The 16,260-nt window shown below is 45.5% G+C and overlaps 1 protein-coding gene across 4 annotated transcripts in view; it reads left to right on the top strand.

Moving 5' to 3' along the window:
• Positions 1 to 16,260, top strand: part of FLNB (filamin B) — a 138,425-nt gene that overhangs the window by 50,730 nt on the left and 71,435 nt on the right. For all 4 annotated transcript variants that reach the window (XM_030867524.2, XM_030867521.2, XM_030867520.2 and 1 more), the window contains exons 2-4: positions 5,736 to 5,984; positions 8,234 to 8,331; positions 10,742 to 10,889. In XM_030867524.2, the coding sequence (XP_030723384.2) occupies positions 5,736 to 5,984; positions 8,234 to 8,331; positions 10,742 to 10,889 (495 nt within the window). The remainder of the gene's footprint in view (positions 1 to 5,735; positions 5,985 to 8,233; positions 8,332 to 10,741; positions 10,890 to 16,260) is intronic.

The following is a 16,260-nucleotide window of genomic DNA, read 5'->3' as shown; positions in this document are numbered from 1 at the left end:
TGCTCCTGTTCCAACATTATCCTCGACTTATAGGTGCCCAGGGGTTGGATGGCTTGGCCAGGGTCCTACAACCAGTGTGGTGGCGCGGAGCCCATACCTGCAGAGCCTACACCTTAAGGACCTCACCTCTCCCGCCTGCCCTCTGTGCCACGTGCTGTGTTGCCTGCTGGGGGTGCGGAGGTGGCCACAGTCTGGAGCAGTTTAAACCCTGCCGGAAAGGGCTGTGCGTGTACTTTTTGCATACACTCTACACAGGCAGCACCGCCCCTCATAGAGCACTGGAGCTCAGCAGGCAGGGACGTGTGCCTGTGCCAGCCTGTCCCCCAAACAGCCAGGTGTCCAGGCTGCGGGATCAGCGGGAAGCTCAATGGTCCGTTTCTGCCTTTGCGCAGCTGACACCTTGAGCAGAGGAGGCAGACGTGACAGGTGCTTATTAAAATTTTTTTTTCTGGACGTGCCACTTGTCTTGTGGGATCCGGGATCCTAGTTCCTGGACCGGGGACTGAACCCAGGCTATGGCAGTGAAAGCACCGAGTCCTAACCGCTGGGCCACCAGGGAATTCCCGATAGGTGATTATTTAAGCACAGCTGTAGTTACACTGAAAGGAGGGCACACAGCCTCGAAGGGGCACTTAATAGGGGACCTGTTCTAGTTTTGCAGAGTTGGATGTAGAAGAGGCATTAGCTAGCTGGGGAGAGAGTTCTGGACCAAGTGGGCTGAGGCCAGGGATCAAGGATGAACCTGTGGCAAGGTGAAGCTTGGAAGTCAAGGAGGGCCAGACCCTTGGCTCACGTGGGCTGCTCTTTGTACCATATTCTCTTTCAGGAGGGTCCTGATAAATTATCAGTAGTTTTTTTTTTTTTTTTTTTTTTGCGGTATGCGGTACACGGGCCTCTCACTGTTGTGGCCTCTCCCGTTGTGGAGCACAGGCTCCAGCAGCCATGGCTCACAGGCCCAGCCGCTCCGCGGCATGTGGGATCTTCCCGGACCGGGGCACGAACCCGTGTCCCCTGCATCGGCAGGCGGACTCTCAACCACTGCGCCACCAGGGAAGCCCTATCAGTAGTTTTGCTCCTGGGCAGTTCTTTGTTCCTCTCTGGGGGTCTCAGGCCTAACCTCTGGATGAATTGCTTGATTCAGAGAAGTGACATATTGAACATTTTATCCTCCCATTAATTCACAAGGTACTTTCTTACCTTTTGTTTCCTGCTTGCGTACAAACTGGGAATAAAGCTTCTGGGCTTCTGGTTCTAGGAAAGAGTGGCACATGGCAGGTACTCAGATATTAGGTGAATGAGAAAGGGAGGGAAGGGGGTAATTAAGCGCCTGCTGTGTGCCAGGCAGTGTGCTTGGCTATTAAAATTTCCTAACCCACCTACTCCTTACAGCAGCCCTGTGAAGGTGGTGACTGTGAATATTCCCATTTGGGAAACAAGGAAAAATGAGGCTCAGTGAGGATGAGCAGGTTGTCAAGTGGCATACCTAGTTGAGCTGCCGGTTTCAGAGTCCGTTCTTGCGACCAGTCTGCCACGCTGCCTCTCAGAGGGTAACAGAGTGAGAGGACAGGGAGCAGGGTGTTTGGCAGCCTGTTCCCCAGGCGGCCAAGTCATAGTGCAGAGTATGGCCTTGGTGACTTGTCCCCAAGCACACTGGAAGGAGGTTTCCTGATACTCCTGCCTCTCCTGGATTCCTACAGCCACATGTTGGCTGCTTCTGACCCAGCAGCCAGCTGCAATATGATCTGCTGTCCTTAGCCAGGAGAGCAAAAATGAGGGATGGTGTCCCCCCAGGTCCCTTCTCCCAGACCCCCAACCCCTGACACCCTGGCAACAGCCAGGAGAGAGGGTTGACCCCGTGAACGGAGTAGGAGCGCCGATGATTGCCTGGGTCCAGCCCTCCTGGTAAAAGTAGAGAGAGGTAGAAGATCACCATCTCTCTTACCTCATGGGGAACTTGTCTACAAAGGAGATGTTTCTAAGATGCTGCTGAAGATTGCCTAAAAGCAGCTGGTTTCCACCCCCATACTTGCACCCATTCCAGAATGCTGCTTAACAGGACTGGGAAACTCATGTGCTGAAATGATGTGAAAACACCCCATCCTAGAACTTGTAATAGCTTGAGTTAACTTCTAGCTATTGGGGTCGGGGGGGAAAGCCATTGCCCTCACTTGTATGCAACTTGGGCTAATTTTAGGTAGTTCCAGAAGGTGTGTGTGGTTGGAGGGCCAGTGTTGTCCAGAGCCAGGACCAGTTACATGGGGATTGTGATTGGTTGAATTTGGGGAGGAGAAGCTTGTGGCCAGATTCCAACCCACTGACAATCTAAGCAGATTCTAGGAGGTCGGGCAGGCATGGTGGGCGTTGGCTTATTTTATTCCTGAAAGAGGCCCTCAGTAACTCAGGAAGGTGGAATCCTGCCTGAGAGGCTTCCAGCTGACCTGGCCTTTTCCTCCTTCCGCCTCTGCTGCATGTTTACACTTGACATAAACATCACAGAGCACGCTCACGGCTGAAAGTTCTGTAGTCTGCTGTGATGGTTACACATGGACATTGTGATGCTGTGTAGCATTTCATTTTCAAGGCTTGGGGAGCCTCCTACTTCATATGGGTGGGAATGGGGAGGCATTTTGGGCAAGTCGCCATCTTTTTATTGTCCCAAGAGCTTGGTGAAGCATTTGAACTTTCACCTGTCAAAATCACTTTTGGAATGAGGACAGCTTCTGAGAATAGCAGAATGAAAGTATCATTTATCCCGATGAGACCTTAATGGGGGCTTTCTCATTTGGACGCCCACCTTGAATTCATTGGAAACAGAAGTTCTGGGCCTTGTATGTTTCATGAATTTGGCTCAGACTTTTACTGGGTCATATTTCCCCCAAATCTTTTTGAAAAAGACTCATGTCTCCTTCCTTTAAACCAACATGTGTAAGCTGGGTAAAAATAGAGCAAACTGGTTTCACGTTTTGATTTATGGACGAAATCTGCAAGTTTGCCTTCGAGAAGCATTTAAAACATAACTCGGGGAAGTTTGAGCTTTGCAGACGGATGCCTGTGGCTGGATGAAACTCTGACCTGTTCAGATTCTGCCTGGTGCAAGACCAGACGTGGCCAGGTCCACCCCTTACCCGGATTAGCAATAAGCATGCACACGCTCTGCTTCTCCCCCCATCTCCCCTCACCCTTCTGAAGACTGCTCTTCTCCCCTTAGGCTGAATAAAGGAAACTGGCATGGAAGATGGTTTGACGTGGAATTTTTTTTACCATCGGTAGGTAGTAACTCAGTAATCAATAGCACTTTAAAGACACACTCGTAACAGGACATCTAATCCTAAAATTTCAGGCACAGTCAAGGACTGTCAGCTGGTCTAGCAGAATGAATTCCTTGGATACCTGTATTCTGTGCAGGGGTTCAGTGTTTCGTGTGCATCACCACTCCTTTGACCACAGGACCTCAGGAGCAGTGCTGGCTTCATGGTTGCACGACCCGGGCAGCTATACAGAGCCCTGTGCTCAGGGGGGTTCTGTGTGCTTGGTTTAATGCTCTGCTGTTGCCATCTTGAAATTCTTAATACTTTTTGGACAAGGAATCCTGTATTTTCATTTGTCACTGGGCCCCGTGAGTTATGCAGACAGTCCTGCTTAATAGTTAGTTATACAGTTCATTATGTAGAAAATCCCTGGGCACCTTAACTTTGAATGAGGATTTCTCGAAGTTAGTGTGTCTGACCAACCAGTTCATGATAATCTTTATGCTATCCAGTTTTACGTGATCAAGTTTTGTTATGACTGACCTGCAACTGTGAAATTACCTTTGATTTCTGTGGGTTTGGGTGTGGGCTTTTAGGAGGGTTTTTTTTTCTTATAAGAGGACATAACAATAAACAGGTTGATTTTAAAAAAAAGCCCCACCCTTTCAGTATTGAATGGCATGCCATTTACTCCTTAACAGCATGTGAGTTTATTTTTCATGTGGTTGTAGCTGGGTTTCATTAAGTGCAGTTTTGACGTGTGTTTAACCAACATTCAGGTGGCTTGCGGTGGGTGGGTGGGAGGGAGGGACAGGGCGTGGGGAGCTGCAAGATGAAGAAGGCTTAGTTACTCCCCGTCAGGAGCTCGCATCCCTGGAGTGGGGGTGGGGGGGAGGCTGAGGAATGAATGGTTGTTGTCATGAGAGGACCCTGGTGTGGTTACACAGAGGCTGGTGGGAGTGAAGTGCACCATCTGTTAGATCTGGCCCTTGAATGATTATCTGGGGTTTGTCCTGCAGGAGGATGGGGTGAAGGGCCTTGTCATCGTAGGGAATACAGAAGAGGTGGAGAAGTCCAGGGGGTTCACAGCAAGATGTGCTCCAGGAGTGAGGAGTCTGGAATGTGAAATGTGGTGGGTGGCAGTGACAAGGGTGGAAAAGCAGGCCGGGTGGAGGTTGTGTAGGTCTCTCAAGGTGCTACATGTCTAGAGAGTTTAACCCTGGGCAGCAGGGACCATTGGTGAATGGGGAAGCACAGGGATACCTGACTAGAAGGATGGTTCTCAGGTTATGTGAACAATGATGGAGCTTCATGGCTGTTGAGGAAGCAGAGAGGGGAGGAGGGGCCACATATTTTGGGGGAGAGTGTAGAAAAGGATTTGCCAAGAGGTAGGGAGAGAATTGTTGTGGGAACTGCTCCAGGGCTTTGGAGGAGGAGTCTAAGATGATTCGGACATTTTCACCTTGGGGTCCTGGCAGAATGGGGAGTTGTAACAAAGGTTGTTTAGGGTGTAGGAAATGGAGAGACAGGCAGAAAGACAGATATCTTGGAGATAATGTTTGAATTTTGATGGGTGTAGATGGAGATTGGAAAGAGGACAGAGAGCCACAGGGAAGCCAAGGGGAGTGGGAAGTAGAAACCAGTGGCAGTGAGAGTTCCAGAAGGGGCTGGCCAGTGGCAGGGCATGTCCTGTTAAGCTGGGGGATGACTAGAAAAGGGGCCATGCCTTTGGCCAGTCACTTATCCTCCTGGCAACACTTTGCCCAATTAGATTAGCTTAACTGTTAGTTAAGCTAACTAACAGTCTTCTTTTATGAATGACTAACTTGTCAGAGAAATGAGATGAAAATGATTGATAACACCCAGTATTTGTGAGATCTGAGGGAAAATGACCTCTTAAACATGTAGATGGGGGTGTAAACAGAAACAACTTTTTATAGGGAAAAGATATCTAGGACATAGTGATTAGTGAAAAGAAAGATTTCAAGACTATCATATAGTATAATATAAATTATATTATAGTATAATATACTATAATTTATAGTATAATATAAATTCCGGCAGCAAACACATACACATGTGTGCACACGATCTGGTAGACAGTATACTGCCAGGTTAACAGGTGGTTATCTCTGGAATGCAGCCACCTCTTGTTATTGTCTATATTTCTGAAATGATTTCTTGAAATTAAAAAAAAAAACTCTTATTATGGAAAATTTCAAATGCATGTAAAAATAGAGACAGTGGAATAATGCGTTTTCATGGACGTGTAATCCAATGACACTGGTTAACAACGTTTTGGAATCTTATTTCATCTCTTCGCATCCGTAAGTATTTTGAAGCAAATGCCAGCATTGCATCCCTTCACTCTCATATAGCTCAGTGTGGTTCTCTAACAGTTGAGGACTCCATTTACTTTCTTACAAAGAATGTGATTCATACCTGTGCAACCCAGAGGCTTGACCAGGCCTGTGTCTCTCTGCTCAGACAGCAAAGCCATCGTGGATGGGAACCTGAAGCTCATCTTGGGCCTGGTGTGGACGCTGATCCTCCACTACTCCATCTCCATGCCTGTGTGGGAGGATGAAGGGGACGACGATGCCAAGAAGCAGACGCCAAAGCAGAGGCTGCTGGGGTGGATTCAGAACAAGATCCCCTACTTGCCCATCACCAACTTTAACCAGAACTGGCAAGATGGCAAAGCCCTGGGAGCCCTGGTAGACAGCTGTGCTCCAGGTAAGTGTCAATGGCTGCCTGAGGCATCCCTTCTGGAGGGGTGGGGTATGTGGACCCCTAAACCTCTTGGTTTTTGGTGGGAAAGCTAGGTTTGCTGTGATTGGTCTATTTCTCCTGGTTTTTAGCCCATTGTAAGGTAACTAAAGGAACTAAAAATGGCTCCATTTGCCTTTCTGATGGCAGGTCTTATAGGTCTATCCATAGACTTGTTGAATTATTTACGCAAATTCTGAATGAATTTGCCTTCATGCTCGGAGCAGAACTTGAGTTCGGCTTCCAGACCCCAAGTCCTGCTTCTCCGTCTTTCCACAGTTGGTGCCTAGTTTCCCATTGGCTTTAACACGTGCCCTATTAGGTGGTTTGGCATGAAAATCTAAAAACTTTTATTGAGTGGAAAGTACCCGTCTTTGTCAACCACTGGGTTGACTATATATGGCTTTCTCTGACCTTTTCTTTCTGCATTGCTGTGAAATAGTGCTTGGTAAGGATCCAGTTGGAGCCTTTTCCACCCTTGATGGGCTCCTCCTTTCTGAGTGGTTGAATGTACACCAAGGTAGTAATTATCCTCACTGGAGGGTTTAGATTGATGGGTAGAGTTTGCTGATACACTCTCAATAGAAAAACCAGAGCCTGTGTTTATGTGCACGTCCAAACTTGTTTTTAATAAAAAAATCTGCCCAAATAATCATATCTTCCATTTACTGATTGCTCTGTATATGCTGAGCACGTTGGTATTAAGTAAGCTAGTCGTTCTCAACACGCTCAACTAGCTGGTGTCAACTGGATGGGGAAGGAGGGCTGGCCCTAGGCCCCAGTCTTCCTTGAGAGCCTGTAAGCTGGTGTCATCCAGAAGTAACTCAAAGCTCAGCATTAGTTCATTTCCCAGGGCCCTCTTTCTTGCTTCCATGCAAAGACACATTTTAGGGTGCCTCTTTCCAGTTTAAACCTGGGGATTTTTACTCCAGCCCTATACTTCTTGTGGTTACAAAGGTTTTTGAGATAATTCTAGGTGTAGGCCTTTGAGCAAGTGAATGTTGTAAGTACACAGGATGTTAGTTCAGTCTTCTAGGTACATCCAGGATTGTGATTGTGATCTTGTAACTTATAATACGAAATATATGTTTGGTCTTTGTCCCCTTTCCTGGCACAGAGCTCCTAAAACCCTTGGAATTTACTAAGCGAAAAGGGCTGTGGTAGTGGTGTCGTTCAGCCATGCCTGAGTTTGTTAATGAGGTGACTTTTGGAATGCCCCAAAGGATGGGGACTGGATGTTGGGGGAACCAATCAGTGATTAGAGGGTTGGAACTTTCTCCCCTGTCCCCTGACCTTCAGGAAGGGGAAAGGGGATAGAGGTTGAGTTAAGCACTAATGGCAGGTGATTTAATCACTCCAGCCTGTGTAATGAAGCCTCCATAAAAATCCCTGAGCTACAGGGGTTGGGGAGCTTCCGGCTGGTGAACATGTGGTGGTCCTGGGGTGATGGTGTGCCTGAAAGGACATGGAAGCTCCTTGCCCCTTCTCCCACCTTGCCCTATGCATCTCTTCCATTTAGTAAAATCCTTTTATAATAAACCAGTGACCCAGTAAGTAAACTGTTTTCCTGAGATCTGTGAGCCACTCTAGGAAACAATCCAACCTGAGGAGGGGGTTGTAGGAACCTCTGATTAGTAGCTGGTTGGTCAGAAGCCCAGGTGACAAATCTGGACTTGTGATTGGGCTCTGAAGTTGGGGTTGGAGGAGTCTTGTGGGACTGAGCCCTTAGCCTGTGGGTTCTGATGCTGTTTCCAGGTAGATACTGTCAGAATTAAGTTAAATCATAGGACACACAGCTGATGTCAACCCCACACATTTGGTGACCAGAGCACAGAAGTGTGAGTGTGATGTGTACAAAAAATCTCTGCTGCAAAAAGGTACCAGGCCCAAATGGTTTTACTGGCTTTGTTTATTCATTTATTTACACCACACCCTTAAGGAATGGATAAATTCCTCTCTGAATGCAAGAAGATAACAGCCTGAAGAAGAAGTCTCAGCTCAGGCAGAATAGTTTCTACCTTGGCATACTCATATCTGTGATACTTTTGGCCCACTCATATCTGTGATACTTTTGGCCCATAAAGCATGCAGTTCATTAAGATTTTTGGAAGAAACTGTTCTCTCAAGAGACTGAGTGAGTTTAGTTTAGGCACCTGGTTTCCTTTAACCTCTTCAGTCAGTTAATACTAACAGCATCTTTTGTGTGATGTTAACAGGTCTGTGCCCAGACTGGGAATCCTGGGATCCACGAAAGCCTGTGGATAATGCACGAGAAGCCATGCAGCAGGCAGACGACTGGCTGGGTGTCCCACAGGTATGTGTAGAAGCATGCGTGTCCCACGAAGCTGTTTCCCCTGATGCTCTGTGGATGCCTTTGGGTCTGGCAGGCAGTCTGACCTCCTTAGTGGTCAGCTTTCAATGAGCATTGTCTGTGGCTGTCTCCCATCTTCCTCAGTTTACCCATATTAATAGGTTCTCATTGACTTAGGTGCTTGTAGATCCCCTAAAGATCTTCACTGTCACATGTGACAGATTTTCTAGTATTTTTTTTTAATATTTATTTTATTCATTTATTTATTTATTTGGTTGTGCCTGGTCTTGGTTGCAGCAGGCGAGCTCCTTAGTTGTGGCTCACTGGCTCCTCAGTTGTGGCATGTGAACTCTTAGTTGCGGCATGCGTGTGGGATCTAGTTCCCTGACCAGGGATTGAACCTGGCCCCCTGCATTGGGAGTGCAGAGTCTTAACCACTGTGCCACCAGGGAAGTCCTGAATTTTCTAGTATTTCTGTTCCAAAGATCACAAAGGCCATGTCTGGATGCCAGACTGCAAATGTGGACCTTAACCATAAGAAATTACCAGTATTTGACCATTTTTAACCTATTAAACATTTTTTTAAATCCAATATCTTCAAGAAAGTCACTCAGAACTTTTTAAGAAGTTTAAACCAGGATAACTCGCCATTAATGGAAAGTGTTTAAGAATTCATATTGCTCATAATCCTAACAAAGGAATATAACAACAGAACTTGGAAATTGAATATGTCTTGGATACCGTCTACAGTAGCCACGTTGCTTAGTTGAGGTCCAATCTTCTAAGCCCTTCCAAGGAGTTTAAATAGCAACCCCTGACACTGTGACTCCCATGTTCAAAGACTCAATCAAGAAAAGTTGTGGGTAGCCAGTGCCAGGGGATGGATGACCTCATTACAGGCTCCATTAAGGTCTTGAGTTGGTATTCAGAGCTGAGTTCAGTGTATTTGTAACAGGATCCCTTGGGAGGTAGAAAATCTTGCCTATATTTCTTTGGTTTGGTTTTGGCATCATGTCTCTTCTCCAAGGCCCATTCCTTGGCTCTTCCACCCTCAGGAAGTGGTATGATATGTTTTTCGTCTCCCCTTAAACCAAAACCCATCTCCTTTTGGCATTCATGTGATGTTGGCAGTGTGTAAAGTTGTTGAAGGAGCTGCCTAGGAGAAATGCCAAATCAATGTACATCCTACATTTTACAAAACGTATTGGAGGCGACTGTACCAACCCAAATAGCTGTTTTGTTGCTGCAGGCTAATTATCAGAATGTTTCCTCTTTTCTTTTTTACCATGGAGTGGGGGAAGCTGGGTACATATGTTGTTTATCTGCATTTGGTTGACCTGTTCATGAGACAGAGTCTTCTGAGGAGGTGTGGCTTACCTCTTGGTGGCAGGAGAAGTTTTTGTGCTGTTTAGGGCTGGGTCAGCTGGTGGAACTGGGACTGTGACACCTTCAGGGAGGCCACCTGTCCAGCACAGGTCAAATCTTGCTCCTAAGCTGAATGTCAGGAGAAAATTTCCCCTTTCCTATTTTTTAAATGGCTTTTAATGTATTGAGACCTGTCTTAAGTCAGGCTGCTATAACAGTACCATTGACTGGGTGGCTTAAACAACAGACATTTATTTCTCAGTTCTAGAGCTTGGGAATTCCAAGATCAAGGTGCCAGGAAATACACTTCTTGGTGAGGGCTCTCTTCCTGGCTTGCAGACAGCTGCAAACTGCCTTCTGGCTGTGTTCTTACATTGAGGTGGAGAGAGAGTGAGCTCTGGTCTTTCTTCCTCTTCTTATAAGGGCACTAATCCCATCGTGGGAGCTCCATCCTCATGATCTCATCTCATCTAGACCTACTTACCCCCAAAGGCCCTACTTCTTAATACCATCACACCAGGGATTAGGGTTTTAACATATGAATTTGGGGAGGACAAAAACATTCGGTGTATATTATAAGAGCACATATCTAATATGTCATTGTGTTAGCTTTTTGGTTTTATTTTTTTATTAGTAGCTGAGCCAATAGAAATGCAGATAATGGATAAAAGAGCAAAGAAAAAGGCCAGTTTATCTATGCACTTTTTGGTAATATGCTTTAATCCCATGTGTTCTTATTTCTTCTTCCTTACTTGATATAGCTTATCTTTTCTGGAAAAAGGAGTGAGTGGCCTTTTTTTTTTTTTTCAGGGTGGGGAGGTATGAACCTCTGGAAATTACATATAGAATTGTCTGGAGAGGGTCCTCAGCTTCCAAAGGGGATGGTGACACTTCTAAAAGGTTAAAAAAAAACAACCGATTTTGCCATGCCAGTTTGATGTAGTTTCACTTTATTGAGAGTAGTGTTTGCTTTAAGAGATTTTGCAAAAACTTCTATAGTTGCAAAGTGATATGTTCTGGGTGTTCATCTACCATGTCGTTATTCTAGGTCATCACTCCTGAAGAAATTATTCACCCGGATGTGGATGAGCACTCGGTGATGACTTACCTGTCCCAGTTCCCCAAAGCCAAGCTCAAGCCAGGGGCTCCTCTTAAACCGAAACTCAACCCCAAGAAAGCCAGGGCCTATGGCAGAGGTAAGCACCGGTCATGTTGGATTTGAGGCTTGTCCTCTAGTCTTGATTATTGAGAATCAAGAATGTATAGGCTTCACGGGCTTCCCTGGTGACACAGTGGTTGAGAGTCCGCCTGCCGATGCAGGGGACACGGGTTCGTGCCCTGGTCCAGGAGGATCCCACATGCCGCGGAGCGGCTGGGCCCGTGAGCCATGGCCGCTGAGCCTGCGCGTCTGGAGCCTGTGCTCCACAACGGGAGAGGCCGCAACAGTGAGAGGCCCGCGTACAGCAAAAAAAAAAAAGAATGTATAGGCTTCATACTTAAAGACACCCCAGGCCTCCTGTGTCAGATGTTTTCTACCTAAAGGTCCATTTGTTTATGACCATCTTTTTCTGCCTTGTGAATTTAGGCTTTCAGAAACGCTGCTGCTTTAATGTGATGGAGGCTGATGAGTTTGTTGCTTTGTGACTTGGGTGCAGTAACCCTGGGATGAAGAAAGGACTATTGTTCCCATTTTTCAGATGAGGAATCAGAGGCCCAATCCACAGAGGAAAGGGGAGGTTGGGGTGGAGGGAAGAGGGGGTGGGGGAGGTCCCCCAGATTACCATGGTGGGGTGGGGCAGGAGCCTGTGTCTTCTGGCTGCTGATTCATTTCTCCTTCAGTTATGCTAAAGCTGCTGCAGGTTTCCAGATGCAGTGGGAGCTATTGTTAACCCCTGGCAGATACTTCCTTGCTAAGACATCCTGTTTATGCTCTCCTAGCCAGCTGCCACGGAGTGTTCTGCTCAGACCGTTAGAGTGGGTCAAAGGCATTTTGAGGAATTTGGTTTTCTGGTTGGCACCTGACTTAAAGAGAACAGTTGCATTTCAGCCCAGTGTGGATTCTGGTAAAGATAAGTACAGCAAGATACAATTTGTTCCCTTTTCTGTGGCAAGGGGGAAAAGTGCATTCTATTTCTTCATTTTCATAATTACAGTTAGGATAACATTTACACACACAAAGTATTTTGTATGTCCTCTCCTAGAATCTACAGTTCTTAACATTCTAATGTGGTCTCTCGCCCCATGTGTGTGTGCATGTGTGTGATTGTTGAATTATTTGAAAATAATTTGCTGGCATGGTAACAATTCACTCCTCAGTGCGTCAGCCAAGTCTCTCGTAAGAATAGGACATCCTCTTTTGTAACCACAGTATTCATTATCACACATAAGAAAATGAACAATAATTTCATAACAACTAATATCCAGTTTATATTCAAGTTTCTCTCTTGTCCTACGATTGTCTTTTATAGTTTTTCTCATTTTACAAACCAAGATCTGATTAAGATTCACTTTCTACATTTGCTTGTTATTTTACCTTAGACTCTTAATCTAGGATAATTTCCGCTTTCTTGTTTTTCTTAAAATGACATTGACTTTGTAAACATCCAGAGCTCTTGTCTATGTACTCATTCCCTTTGAAGATAGCATTGCCCTACTTGGCATCAGCTTAGTCTCTCTTTCTTTCTTTTTTTTTTTGGCATGCCATGAGGCATGCAGGATCTTAGTTCCCCAACCAGGGATAGAACCCATGCCCCCTGCAGTGGAAACACGGAGTCTTAACCACTGCACTGCCAAGGAAGTCTCAGCATCAGCTTAGTCTTGAGATGACACACGACCAGGGCAGTGGTGCTGACCGTGTGCTGTTCTCAGCCTCAGTATCCAAGTCCTTCTCATCTGTCTTTTTAGCGTGATTTAGACCAGAGGACAGATAGTTCTGGAAGAGACCCACTTACCGTTTGAAGTCTTTTTGGCAATGAGGTGGGGTCTGTGCAATCATTTGTGTTATATGGAGACTGGGGACTTTGTTTGAAGCCCTCCCCGCAGTGCAGTCAGTTGAAGGTTGGCATGTCCACACTTGCTTTAAAAGTGCTTCTCTAAGCTATAACCAAAGACGGTGACTGGAATAAGGAATCTGATTTGAAAGCTTATTCTTCCTTAAAGGCAAAAAAGCTGCAAACAGCCAAATCTCCTGTCAACAAAATTGGTCAAATGGATTGAATCTAATCAAGGCATAAAGTGCTTGTTTGCAATAACCTTATCACTGGCTGTCATGTTTCCCCATTGTTAATATGAAACGGTTTCCTTTCATGGTGCTGTTTTCTAGAAAATGACCTCTTGCTGCAGTCAAGGAATGTGGCTAGTCATTGCCATTTCCTTCATCTGCCTCTTTATAAGTTGTATGCACTTAGGTAGGAAACATATACACACACATATGTATGCATATGTGTGTATTCTTTGCATTTTTTTGTTGTGGTAAAATACGTATAACACAACATTCACTAATTTAACTATTTTTAGAGGTACCATTCAGTGTCATTAAGTACATTCATACATTCACTGTGTTGTGAGACCATCACCACTATTCATCTCCAGAGTTTTTGCATCTTCCCAAACTGAAACTCTGTATCCATTAAACAGTAACTCCCCATCCCCACCTCCCTCCAGGCCCTGGCAGGCACCTTTCTACTTTCTGTTTCTATGAATTTGCCAACTCTAGGTAGTCATAAGTGAACTCCTACAGTATTTGTCTTTTTGTGTTAAGCTTACTTCATGTAGCATGGTGTTTTCAAGGTTCATCCATGTTGTTACATGTATCAAAATTTCATTCCTTTTTAAAGCTAAGTAATACTCCATTGTATACATATTCCACATTTTGTTTATCCATTTTTCTGTCAATGGACATTTGGGTTGTTTCTACCTTTTAGCTATTGTGAATAATACTGCTGTGAACGTGGGTATATAAGTATCTGAGTCCGTACTTGCGGTTTTGAGGGGATATACCTAGAAGTGGGTTGCTGGATCATATGGTAATTCTGTGTTTAATTTTTTTTCTTTTTAAGTAGGAAGACAAAATGGTCATTTTAGGCAGCAGGGCCACATGTGAGGCCACATGGGCAGCACCTTAGATATTACGTTGTCCATGATGAGACAAGGGGAGGGACAATTTGTTCTCTCCTGTGTGGCCACATTGTTTTATTTCTGCCAACAGAACCAAGGCATAGAGAACATTTCATCTTCTAGTTTCTAAAACGGTTGGTAGGTTTGGTTTTATTTATTTGTTTGTTTGTTTGTTTGTTTATATACAGTATGTACTCTTTTAATTAATTAATTTAGTTATCTATTTTTGGCTGCGCTGAGTCTTCATTGGTGCGTGCGGGCTTTCTCTAGTTGCAGCGAGTGGGGGCTACTTTTTGTTGCGGTGCGCAGGCTTCGCATTGTGGTGGCTTCTCTTGTTGCAGAACACGCGCTCTAGGTGCACGGGCCTCAGTAGTTGTGGGTCGCAGGCTCAGTAGTTGTGGCCATGGGCTTAGTTGTTCCATGGCATGTGGGATCTTCCTGGACCAGGGATCGAACCTGCGTCCCCTGCATTGGCAGGCAGATTCTTAACCACTGGACCATCAGGGAAGTCCCTGATTTTTTTTTTGTTTTTTTTTTTTGCGGTACGCGGGCCTCTCACTGTTGTGGCCTCTCTGTTGTGGAGCACAGGCTCCGGACGCGCAGGCTCAGCGGCCATGGCTCACGGGCCCAGCCGCTCCGTGGCACGTGGGCTCTTCCCGGATCGGGGCACGAACCCATGTCCCCTGCATCAGCAGGCAGACTCTCAACCACTGCGCCACCAGGGAAGCCCGGGAAGTCCCTGTTTTATTTTATTTTGGATGTTGATCAGATTGCAGTTACCAGCCGGTTAGCATTTGCAGATCCATTCACTGAGACCCATTAACTGAAAGGAGAGAGGGCCAGGGTGAGGTTAATCTACAGCCACAAACAGGTCTTTGTGGTGGGATCCCTTGTGGAGTTCGGTATGTTGAAAGCGTGAATGCATGAGCTAAGCAGAAACCTTTAATGAAACCTGTGTTCTGTATGGAGCAGTTGCTGTATAGTGAGCCCTCAGCACACTTCGTTCTGAATAATCCTAGGGAACAGTTGTTTCTCTGCACGGTAAGCATTAGCTCCAAAGGAGTTTACAGAGTGTGGAACGTGGTTCAGCCTCTAACCAACCATGGTTAACCAGGGTAGACAAGCCCAGTCCCCGGCTTTGGACAGTGTGCAGAGTAGGTCGTTCCTCAGGCTGTCAGAGTCAGATGGAGCGGGTATTTATAAATATTTAAATCTTTTTGTTAAATGACCCAATCATTATGTAAATTTTAAGCAAAAGAAAAATGTAGAGAGACTTCTCTGGTGATCCACTGGTAAAGAACCTTCCTTCCAATGCAGGGGACGCAGGTTCGATCCCTGGTCAGGGAACTAGGATCCCACATGCCGCAGGGCAACTAAGCCCACGCACCACAACTAGAGAGAAACCTGTGCGCCGCAACAGAGATCCCGCGTGCCTCAACTAAGACCTGATGCAGCCAAAAATAAATTAAATAAATAATAAATAACTCTTTAGGGACTTCCTGGGAGTGCAGTGGTTAAGAATCCACCTGCCAGTGCAGGGGACATGGGTTTGAGCCCTGGTCCAGGAAGATCCCACATGCCACGGAGCAACTAAGCCCGTGTGCCACAACTACTGAAGCCCGTGCGCCTAGAGCCCATCCTCTGCAACAAGAGAAGCCAGTGCAATGAGAAGCCCGTACACCACAACCAAAAATAAATTAATTAAATAAATTAAAAAAAAATATTGGAGGTATTTCTTTCCAGCCATATGCCGAAATGAGTTCAGACTCTATATTTTCTTCAATTTGCATTTCTTACCTAACAGGGTATGAACATTATCTTGTTATATAACAATCTATCATCAATTTTTCTTAAACTAGGCTATTTATTGGAAACCTAATGTAAATCCAGGTATAGTAACAAATGACCCAATGTCTTCAACAGATCAATGGCTGAAAACTTCCCAAATTTGCCAAAAAACATAAACCTACAGATTCAAGAAGCTGAGCTAAACCCAAGCAAGACACACACACACACACACACACACACACACACACACACACACACACACACACACACACACACACACACACACACACACACACACACACACCAAGCCACATCTTAGACAGACTTCAAGAAACTAGACAAGCTTGAAAGCAGCAGGAGAGAAATGACATCTTACGTATGGTGGAAACATAGAATGACAGATTTCTCATCAAAAATCACAGAGGCCAGAAGGAAGTGACACAACATTTTTCACGTGCTGAAGGAAAAGGATTGTCAACCCAGAATCCTATACCATTTGTTATGGGCACATCCCCTAAAAGGATTGGGAAAGGAAATTCTCTGGACAGAAAGGAAACAATGAAAGAAGGAATTTTGGAATAACAGGAAGAGAGAACGTGATAAGCAAAAATATGGATAACTCTAATAGACTTTCCTCAAAAACCACAAACTGCCAAAACTCAG

The sequence above is a fragment of the Globicephala melas genome, chromosome 11 (genome assembly GCF_963455315.2).
Source record: "Globicephala melas chromosome 11, mGloMel1.2, whole genome shotgun sequence".
NCBI lineage: Eukaryota > Metazoa > Chordata > Mammalia > Artiodactyla > Delphinidae > Globicephala > Globicephala melas.
Note: the sequence above shows the minus strand (reverse complement) of the source record. Positions and strands in the feature narration are given on the sequence as shown.